Source organism: Grammomys surdaster, unplaced genomic scaffold, assembly GCF_004785775.1.
Source record: "Grammomys surdaster isolate TR1022 unplaced genomic scaffold, NIH_TR_1.0 229, whole genome shotgun sequence".
NCBI classification, from domain to species: Eukaryota; Metazoa; Chordata; class Mammalia; order Rodentia; family Muridae; genus Grammomys; species Grammomys surdaster.
The window spans coordinates 3,537,856-3,547,808 of record NW_021604674.1 but is presented as its reverse complement, the minus strand read 5'-3'; the positions used below and the strand labels follow the sequence as shown (position 1 = coordinate 3,547,808).

At 40.2% G+C, this 9,953-nt stretch overlaps 1 protein-coding gene across 7 annotated transcripts in view; it reads left to right on the top strand.

Annotated features, from left to right (window-relative positions):
• The first annotated feature begins 956 nt into the window (after window positions 1-956).
• The window catches only part of LOC114626178 (protein FRA10AC1 homolog), a 33,444-nt gene continuing 24,447 nt past the window's right edge, over window positions 957-9,953 (top strand). For 2 of the 7 annotated variants that reach the window (XM_028773527.1, XM_028773533.1), the window contains exons 1-6: window positions 1,212-1,606; window positions 3,219-3,295; window positions 5,246-5,341; window positions 5,468-5,513; window positions 8,490-8,566; window positions 9,771-9,854. In XM_028773527.1, coding sequence (XP_028629360.1) covers window positions 1,550-1,606; window positions 3,219-3,295; window positions 5,246-5,341; window positions 5,468-5,513; window positions 8,490-8,566; window positions 9,771-9,854 — 437 coding nt within the window. In that variant the 5' untranslated portion in view covers window positions 1,212-1,549. Of the gene's footprint in view, window positions 1,160-1,211; window positions 1,607-1,883; window positions 1,967-3,181; window positions 3,296-5,245; window positions 5,342-5,467; window positions 5,514-8,489; window positions 8,567-9,770; window positions 9,855-9,953 lie in introns of those variants that run through there. The other 5 variants (XM_028773529.1, XM_028773532.1, XM_028773531.1 and 2 more) reach the window with 5 other exon arrangements.

Here is a 9,953-nt window from a genome sequence, read left to right as displayed (position 1 = left end):
AGGAATTTAAAAAAGTCTTGAACTGATTGACAGAAATATTGTTACCTACTGTTTAGGATAAAAGATTTAAAACGAACATGTATTAAGATTCAGAGTTTTTCCTTGAAATGGGCCTGCTGTAAAAGCGAAATGCATGCCAGTTCTATTCACCAAATGTTTTAGTAGCTCCAGTGATTTCAAAGGCACAGTGTTGGCTGCGGAGGGAGAGATGAATAACCGCAGGTGCTAGAGGGAAGCAAGATCTGAACCCAGTGGAAAGAGGAATGAGACGTCACGGTGTAGAACAAGCACAATGCAGAAAGAGCCCAGTGAAGCTTAAAATAATTTAATTTTGCCTGCCTGAGTCTTTTTATTTTTTTTAATTCTATATTGGATGCTCTTTCCACGTGTCAGTGCCTAGGTCGCTTATTGGCATAGAATCTGTGACCCTGTGAAATCTTTTCCATTTCGCCATTTCTTCTTTTCCTCGCCAACTCGATCTCTTCAGCCGCCAGCACTGCATTTGGAACAGTATCTATTGTGTGGGTGGCGGAACGCGGAGAAGCTATTTTTGTTCTAATTATGAGCTCTGTTTTCGTAGGGGAAAAGGAGGGAGTAATAAGGCAGATCTGAGGCTGAGCCGCTTGCTGGGCAAGGATGCTCCGTGAAGGCGTTACTAAGGTTATTAGAGAGAGGACCGCAGGTGATAGGCAGGAGTTTTTTCTATAGCAATATACATTTTCCAATGAAGGACGTGGGCTGGGCAGTGCCAAAACTACATGTTGGATTCCCTAGAGATAAAAGGAGATGGCCCAAAGGAAAAATGAGGGACCAAAGCAGAGAGCCTCTGTTTCCTCTTTCAGGCCTTTTTTTCCCCGCCGTCTTTGTTTACCCCGAGCCATTCTGGCTGTAGCACACGGTCGGCGCGCCGGAGAACGGTGTCTTATAGATGTGACACACCTCTGAGCCTGGCCGGAAGCGGTTCCCAGCCGGTACCCGTAGGCACAGCGGTGCAGCGAGTGGTGGCTGCGGCGCGGGTGGCGGCGCTGCGTGGCGGCGCTGCGTGGCTCTGGAGGACCGGCGCGGACCTGCAGCGGCTCGCTGAGGCCGTGGGTCGTCGCTGCAGTCGTCAGGACTCTTGGGGCGAACTTGCCAAACAGAGAGGAGCGGAAGGGAAGGGGTGTGTAAGGAGGATCGTGGGCGTATTTGGTATCAGAGAGGACTTTGAAACTTGTTCCTCTTCTAATTTTTATTTTGACAGATTCTGGAGGCAGCAGAAGCCCCATTCTCGAGATTTGCTTAACCCCAGTCGATTGGTGATTTGAGTAGCATGATTTGAGTGAGAGCTTTTTAGTGAAGCTACTGTGTTAAGATAGCTCATGGGATTGATGAAGTGTCGGGGACCAGGGGTCAAGATGATCTACTAGCTCATATTTACAGGTTTTTACTGTACTAGATACCGTCCCCAAACTCTTTAAGCTCGATGTCTTCCTCCTTCGAGGTCCGGACTTTACATAACCTTTACATAAGTTGGGAAGCCGAGAAAGCATCTGTGCCAGCCAGACCTTAGATGCTGCAAAGCTCCAGGCTCCACACTGTGATTTTCCACCATCAAAATATGAAGCAAGTGAGAATATAGAATTAGGGAGTAGTATAATTTGAACAGCTGTGATAAGATATGCCAAAAGGTGTGACGTCTAGGTGTATAAGACAATGATAGATGTCTATCAGGGAAGGTGGGAACTGGGGCCTGCAAACCTGTGTCTATAAGCTTGGCTGTCGTCTTCTCTTTAGCGTTTGGTGGGATAGGGAAGACAAGTATATACTCACACACCCAAGTTTGAAAATGGAGTTACAGAGACTCATAGAATTTAATGATTTGACATAGCTACCTTATTTAACAGATGGAGTGACATAAGGAACGTAGTCAAGAATGGAAACACTGGCTGTCCTACCTGTGCTTGCCAACACAAATGCTAAAGTTAAAGTTAGTGTCTCTTTACCTGGACTGGTTTCTTTGAGCTGTAGAGATTGCAACCCACCTTTAACCCTATTAATATCTGTTATATATTCTGGGCACTTGCTGACACAAAATACCAAAGCTGAAAAATAGCATCAGTTGACCTGGACTGGCTCCTTTCAGCTGTAGGAGTTGAATACTGATGACATACAATAGTGACATCATCTATGCCCTTGCTCACGTGTGCTCCAAACTCTGTGGAAAGTTAGAATCAAATGCCTTTTCAGACACAGCTTAGTGACAGCTGAAGCTTTTCAGCAATTCCAAGAACGTCAGTCTGAAAATAGTAAAACTGACTAAGCCTAGGGGTAAGGAAGCCTCAAACAAAATTCATGTTTAAAAATTAAGGGAAAAATTTTAACCAGTTGATAGTGTACTGTTTGCAAACACTGATTCTGGAAAGTTGTGCCTAATATTCCCAAGAGACTGTTGAAACTGGGGCTTTAAGAACCAAAAAGATCGGTTTAGCTACGTTTACATTCCTAAAATGCAAGTACTTGTGTATAACTTGAAAAATCATAACCGTGGTTTATAAAGTGCTTATCACTGTGTCTCTGATGAAGTAAGAAGATAGTCATTCATTGCTTAGTAAGAGAGACATTTAAATACACCTTGCAATTTCTTCATTGTTCAAACATCACAGAGTTGATGCACCACAGGCTGACACAGTGGTACAGCCGTCAAACACCTGCATTACTGCAGCTCCCAAACTAGTATCTTTCTAGGCTGTGAACCTATACAGCATGTTATTGTAATTATTACTGTAGATAACTGTAACATAATGGTATGTGCACAGTTGGGTGTAGCTACACATGTAGAAGGTATAGTTGAAGTACTAGGCAACAGTTTATATTTTTTTCCAAATGGTCTGTCAATGGCTGAAACATTTCTAGGGGGTGTGTAACAGAAGCAAAAGTGATGCATTGCTGCCCCTTGCATGCTGTTGCTTTGCAGCATCCAGGCTTAGGTTTCACTGGAAAGAACAATGATTAATGTCCTTGTTCCCTTAACAGCAATTAAAGGTGGAAAACGTGTGCATTTCTGAAGTATCTGACTGCTTATTTCAAAGGGAGTGAAAGTGTTAGGTGGCTGCATAGACAGCGATCTGCCTGCATGACTTGTAAAGCCTGTGGCTGTTGAAGATCACTTACTTTTCACTCTTGTGTTTCCTGAGTATTGCAGCTCAGGTCGGCACAGCTGACTGCGCATTCCTTTGCAGATGCACGGGCACGGAGGCTATGACTCGGACTTTAGTGATGAGGAGCAGGGTGGAGGATCCAGCAAGAAGAGGAAGAAGTAAGTCATTATTGATCCACATTCATGTTATTTTTAGATGGACATGAAGTATAAATAAATAATATGGAAAGGCTTTGGATTGACTTTGCACGTAGAAACAACTGCTGTAGCTATCGAGGTTTTATACGTTACACAGTAATGAATGGATTCCAGTTTGGAGGTAATTGTGGGGAAAGTGAAGTTGCGTTGTGAAGGAGTTTATTGAAAGGGATAGAGGGAAAGGGAACGATTTCTCTATTGCATGCTTTTTTGTTTTGTTTTTTTTATTTGTTTTTTGAATTTTTGTTTGTTTGTTTTCATTTGTTAGGACTATGTGCCTGCAAATGTCACAGCTTCAAGGAGACTTAGTTGCTAGTGCTTGTCTTCCCAGTGAGATGCATGTGGAGGATGAATTGTAATTCAGAACAGTTGTGATGTTTTCTTGAATGAGGGGCAGGTCCAAACTGGGAGGACCAAAATCCTCTACCCTAGACAGCCTGGGCCTCACAAGGAGGACACATTCTTTTGTTGTTACTGTTTCCTGAGACAGTTTTATTATGTAGTTTAGGCTGGCCTGGAATTCCTTATATAGCCCAGGCTGCACTAAGACACCATCTTCTTGCTTTAGCTTCAAAAGTGCTGGGATTCCCGGCATGAACTGCCATGTCTAGCTGGAGGCTACATCTTCATCAAATTGCTGTGTTTAGGAGCAATGTTCTTAGCTTTCAGTGCTTAGAAATTTCATGTTATATAGTAACATAGGGATGCTTGATTCATAGTAGCAGAACTTAGAGAAGTTGGTTTATTATTCCATAGTGAGACTAATATGTAATCACTAACTAGGACTGAACATTTTGTAAGATCATCAATCTTCATCAATAACAAAAGAATAGTAATAATTATAAAGTATTATAACAATGTATTTTTTTAAAGATTTCTTTATTTTTAAAAAAGATTTACTAATATTATGTATATGAGTACACTTAGCTGTCTTCAGGCACACCAGAAGAGGACATTGGAGCCACCATGTGGTTGCTAGGAATTGAATTCAGGACCTCTGGAAGAGCAGTCAGTGCCCTTAACTGCTGAACCATCTCTCCAGCACTGTTTTTTGTTTTGTTCTGTTTTGATTTTCATTAAAAAACATTACTTTCTGGTCTGAGGATGAAACTAAATCGGTAAATGCTTGCCTAGGATATGTGAAGCCCCAAGTTCAGGCCCTAGTGCTGTGTAAAGAAAAGTGGTACGTGCCCTTCAGAGATAGATTAAGAAGCATCAGGAGTTCAGGTTTATCCTTGGTTACATAGTGATTTCTGGGCCATCCTAAGCTACTAAGGATCCTCCCTCAAATGGTTTATAAATAGTAGTTGAGCAGATTTAGTTGGGCACTGTTAAATTTTCATTATCCCTACTTTACAGATAACTTAGGGTGATAAATGAACTAGGAACTTGTTGGTTAGAACTAGCCATTTTATTTTATTTTTTCCATTTTATAAGTATTAAATAAAATTAAGAAGCAAAGTGTTTCATTAAAGATCAGAGACTTTTAAAGTCAAGTCCTTACTTTGTGTTAGTTACTTTCTGTGTTGTGAACCCGTGCCTGACAAGAAGAAACTGAAAGATTTGTTTTGGGTCAAGATTTAAGAAGGGGTAGTGAGAAGGGGTACATGTGGAGGCCGGAGCATGAAGGGTTCAGGCAGGCAGGGGTAACATGTGGAGGTGGGAGCATGAAGTAGCTGGATACATTGTGTCTACAGTCAGGAAGCCAAGAGCAAGTATGAGGCCTGGTTATAGAATGTCAGGCCATCTGCAGTGATCCACTTCCTCCAGCACGCCTCCACCTTCCTAAGACAGCTGAGACGGAGGTCACTAGTAGAACACTTACTTGCCCAGCAGTCAGGAACATGGGAAGAATCAGATTGCATCCTTCAAGAAAAATCAACTTTTAACACTTTCTTTTTACTACACTAGGACAGTCGAAGATGAGTTGCTGCTTGCAAAACCATTTCAAAAAGAAAGGCATGGAAAGGTGGCTCATAAACAAGTTGCCGCAGACTTGCTGGACAGGTGTGCTGTTTTGGTGTTATGATGGTCTTTGGGTTAAGCTGTTTTATAGTCTCAGAACCTGTGGATTTGATTATGTTAATGAAATACGGACATTTTAATTTACTTAAACTTTTCTCTTTTAAACAGGGAAGAAGCAAGAAATAGAAGGTTTCATCTCATAGCTATGGATGCTGTATCCTTTTTATAGTCATATTTTTATAACTAATAGAGTATGTTGCTTGTTAGCCATGTTTTCTAAGTTTTCAAAATCAAAATCTTGTCAAGTAAAGTAGACGAGTTTTATATTTACAGGTTAAATTGTTGATATAGAAATTTACCATTTATATTCTCAGGTATAATTCTCTTTTACTAATAGATAGGAAAAATTAGAGGTAAAAATAATGAAAAAGATACTAGTTGTGGTCTATAAATAGACTTAAAAAGTCCATGAACCTACAAGTGTCCAGCATGTTCCTGTCAGGCTTCCAGCACTTCCCTTTTCTGTTCTTGTCTTCTTTAGTATCATTTTAATTTATTCCCGTTCTACCTGGTTCTTGGCTATTTTAAATTTTCTGCAAAACTTCTGTTTTAAAATTAAGCCTGTCTGAGTGCCATCTCTAGGCCTGCTGTTGCCCTGTTCCTCAGGTACGACGGGTGACTTAAGCTCTAAGTCAGATGGTGTCGTGCACTGTTACCCTGACATCATGCTACTCGGGATGTTAGAGAACAGGAGAGGCCAGACAAGACCTGAGTGTTCACTCCCAGGTCAGGACTGAGGAGAGGATGCTCCACACTAGAGTTACCATATGACGCCTTTTTATCTTATTCCTTTCCTTTAAGTTATTGTGTTCTAGATTTTTAAAAAGTCTCTGTTACCTCCTAACCCATCGGCAGCCTAGCTTAGCTTAATGGTCTTATCGCCCATAAACATAGAAACGTATGTTCCCCCTTCCCTGACACTTTCATTGACGGTGTTAGTGCACCTAGTGAGAATGAAAATATAGGTGCTGTGTTTCTGACATGGATGGTAGAGGACCCCAGGTTTTTTGGGGGGGAGGGGGAGAGTATGTTTAGCTACAATGGAGTAGTCACTATGTTGAAAGTTAGTAATTTTGCTAGGTGTGGTGGTGCACACTTTCAATCCCAGCATTCAGAAGGCAGAGGCTGGCAGATCTCTGAATTTGAGGCCAGCATGGTCTACATAGTGAGCTCCAAGCCAGCCAAGGCTACATAGAGTGACCCTAGCTCAAAAAAATAAGCAAAAACCAACCAACCAACCAAACAAACAAAAAAACCCTAAACCAAAAAGTTAGTGGCTGACCAAGGCAACTTTTATAAAGGAAAACATTTTAATGGGGCTGGCTTATAGTTCCAGAGGTTCAGTCCATTATCATCATGGTAGGAAGCATGGCAGCATGCAGGCAGACATGGCACTGGAGGATCAGCGAGTTCTATATCTTGATCTACAGGCAGCAGAAGGGGATTGACCTCCCACAGGCAACCAGGAGGAGAATATCTTTGGCCCAGTTTGAACATAAGAGACCTCAAAGCCCACCTTCATGGTGACACTTCTTGTCCAATAGGACCACACCTCCTCTAGCAAGGCCACACCTCCTAATAGTGCCACTCCCTACGGTCAAGCATTCAAACACATGAATATATGGGGGCCATACCTATTCAGTCTACCACAGTAGTCTTCCTAGAGTTACCCTTGGCCTTTTGGTGAGGAAGAGCAGGCTGTTGTAATTGTTTTGGACTGTCTATTGATGTTTTCAAGTTGCTAGCTAGCCTCTCCGCCAAGTCTGAGGTAAATGAGGCAAAATAAAACAAAACAAAACAAAAACAAAACAAAAAAGAAAATAGAAAACAAACAAACAAAAAAAACCCTGGGGAATGAATGTACTTCAATACAAGGACAGTCCCTGGTATGCCTTTTAATCACCATCTTTTATAGGCTTGTATTTGTTTTTATATATAATGCCCAAAGTTGGAGTTTTTAGTTTAAGAAGTAGGGAGAAGGAATAATTTTTTTGTCTACTCTGTCTCCTGGAAGCCAAACTTCCAGGAAGCCATGTTTTTGCTCAAGGAGTTGTGTTAACCACAGCTCTGCCTGTAGCTTACGACTGCCTCGTGTTACACTAGCAGAGCTGAGCAGTGACAGCAGAAACCACTAGACTGCAAAGCCTACAAAATTTGTCATCTAGCTCCTTACAGAAAAATTAGCAGTTCTAATAGCTTGCCCATTTAGTGGTAGTTGGAGAGTTTGAACCCAGGCCTTGAGGTGTTTGGGCTACCTCTCCCCTCAATTTCATGTTCTTATTAAGTACTCTATTAGAATACACTGTGATCAGTGAAATTACTGTGTCTGTAAGAGTGTAGTCACTGAAGTTGAGACAGCTCAGTTTGCATATGCTTGAGTATGGAGAGTGCTGCCAAGGTTTTAAACGAACACTAAATGTTCATATATCTTGTTATTTTGCATGAAAAAATATACATACTTGTGTGGATTCTCTGAATATTAAAAAGAAAAGAATCTTAACTGTGATTTATTTATTTCGTTTTCTTTTCTTTTTTGAGGCACTCTTTTACCCCAAGGCTCAGGCTGGGCAGACACTCTTGTTGTTCCTACTGCCTTGGCCTCTTGAATGCTGGACTGCTAGGTGTGAGCAAGCATCCTTCCCCCTCTGACTTCTTAGGTTTGCCTTTGTTTTTGAAACCTTAATGTTCTTGGGATTAAATTTTATAAACACATGCTATTTTTATATATTTTAATATTATTACATTGTATAATAATGGAAAATACATTCTAATTTTTTACCTTTAATTTAGAAGCCACAATTTATTTGTAGTATTACAATTATTAGACTGAATGAGAGAACAAAGCTGTGTGCAGTCTAGAAACAGAATAGAAAGCTCCCTCTTTCCTCTGGTGGTTCTACGTTTTTATCACAAGAGTAATGTATGCATGAAAAAGATTCCAAACATTGTAAGTGATACATGCTTGAAATGTTCTCATCAGAGAGCAAAAGTCTGCTGTGTTTGTCCTTCATGATTTGTACATTTAAAAATGCTAGATAGACTCATACTATGCTTTCTTTTTATTTAGTAATATATTACAATGGAGGAACTTCTGAACAGCTACAAAAATCCTTAATGTTTTGCATTTCAGTATCAAAGGCACACAAAGTTTGTAAATGACTATATTTTGTACTATGGTGGCAAAAGAGAGGACTTTAAGCGGTTGGGGTAAGTGTCGTGAAGTTTCCATAGTTTGGTAGAGCAAGTGCAGATGGCTTGCTAGGACCGCGATTGTAACTTCGTTGGCAACAGGCCTTAAGGAGCGTCTTCATGGTTGAACCAGGTGTGATGCTGGAAATATCAGTTCCTGTGAGAAATGCTATTGTATCTTGTTGATAAGACCTTTGAAACAATGACACATTTAGACTGTAGTGTCCAGGATTGCTTTTGCAAAAATAAGGCAATGTCCAAAAGACTCCCCAAATATAGGCTATTGCTGTTGCCCTGGTTTCTCCCTAGAGGTTGGAGATAAGTCCCTACTGCTGAGGACACCAGCCACTTAGACACAAGATTCAGATGACCCTAGATGAATCTGATCTGAAAGCCTCCTTCCTAAGGACTAGCTTTCATGGTACAATTGAAAAAGTGGCCATGGATTTGAGAGCAATGGAGAGGGTATTTAAGAGGGGTTGGAGGAAGAAAAGATAAGATAGAAATGATGTAATAACATTTATAATCTCAAAAAAGTAAAAAACATTATTTAAAAAAATAAGGCAAGCAGGAGACTTCACTTGGAATTTCCCACACATGAAAATTCTTCCTGTGTCGAGGCTGTTGGTCTTGCGTAGATTCCCCTCTGACTTACTATCTGAGTAGGGAGGGCCCTAAAGAATACAACTATTATTTAATTGAATAGTTAAATTAGCTATCCCATTTTTACCTTCCCCTGTCCACTGAGCCCATACTGCTCAAGTGTTTATTCTACTTCCAAGCTGAACATCTTTATTTTTTTTCCTCCTTTATTGGTCTTCCCAGGAAACTAGTAAAATGATATAACATTGCATATTATGGAGAGCTCATTACTGAAACTTGAGATCTGTTACTCAGATCTGTTCTGAAACTTGTTTTCATTCACATTTCCTCACTTAGAGTTTATTGAGCTTTTTTGTCCTTGCTTTGGCAACAAAGCACAATTTGTATAATTAACCCACTGTAGAGTTGAATGGATTGGATTCTCTATGGAACTCATTCCTTTCTTGCATTTTTTCTTAAGTAGCTTCTGAAAATATTGAAATTTGTTTCATATAAAAATTTCCAAATTAAAGTATATTTTTATTTATTCTTTTATTCAAGTTTTCAAAAATTTCAACACTATTTTGCTTAAATCTGACTAATTTTATTTTTATACTAAATTAAATTTTTTATTTTCTAGGGAGAATGATAAGACAGATCTGGATGTTATACGAGAAAATCATAGATTCCTATGGAATGAGGAGGATGAAGCAGATATGACTTGGTAATTTTATTCCATTACTTATTTTGTGTGTGTGTGGAGGGGCAGAGGACAACTTGGAAGAGTGGTTCTGTTCTTTCACCATGTGTATCTCAGGGCTCA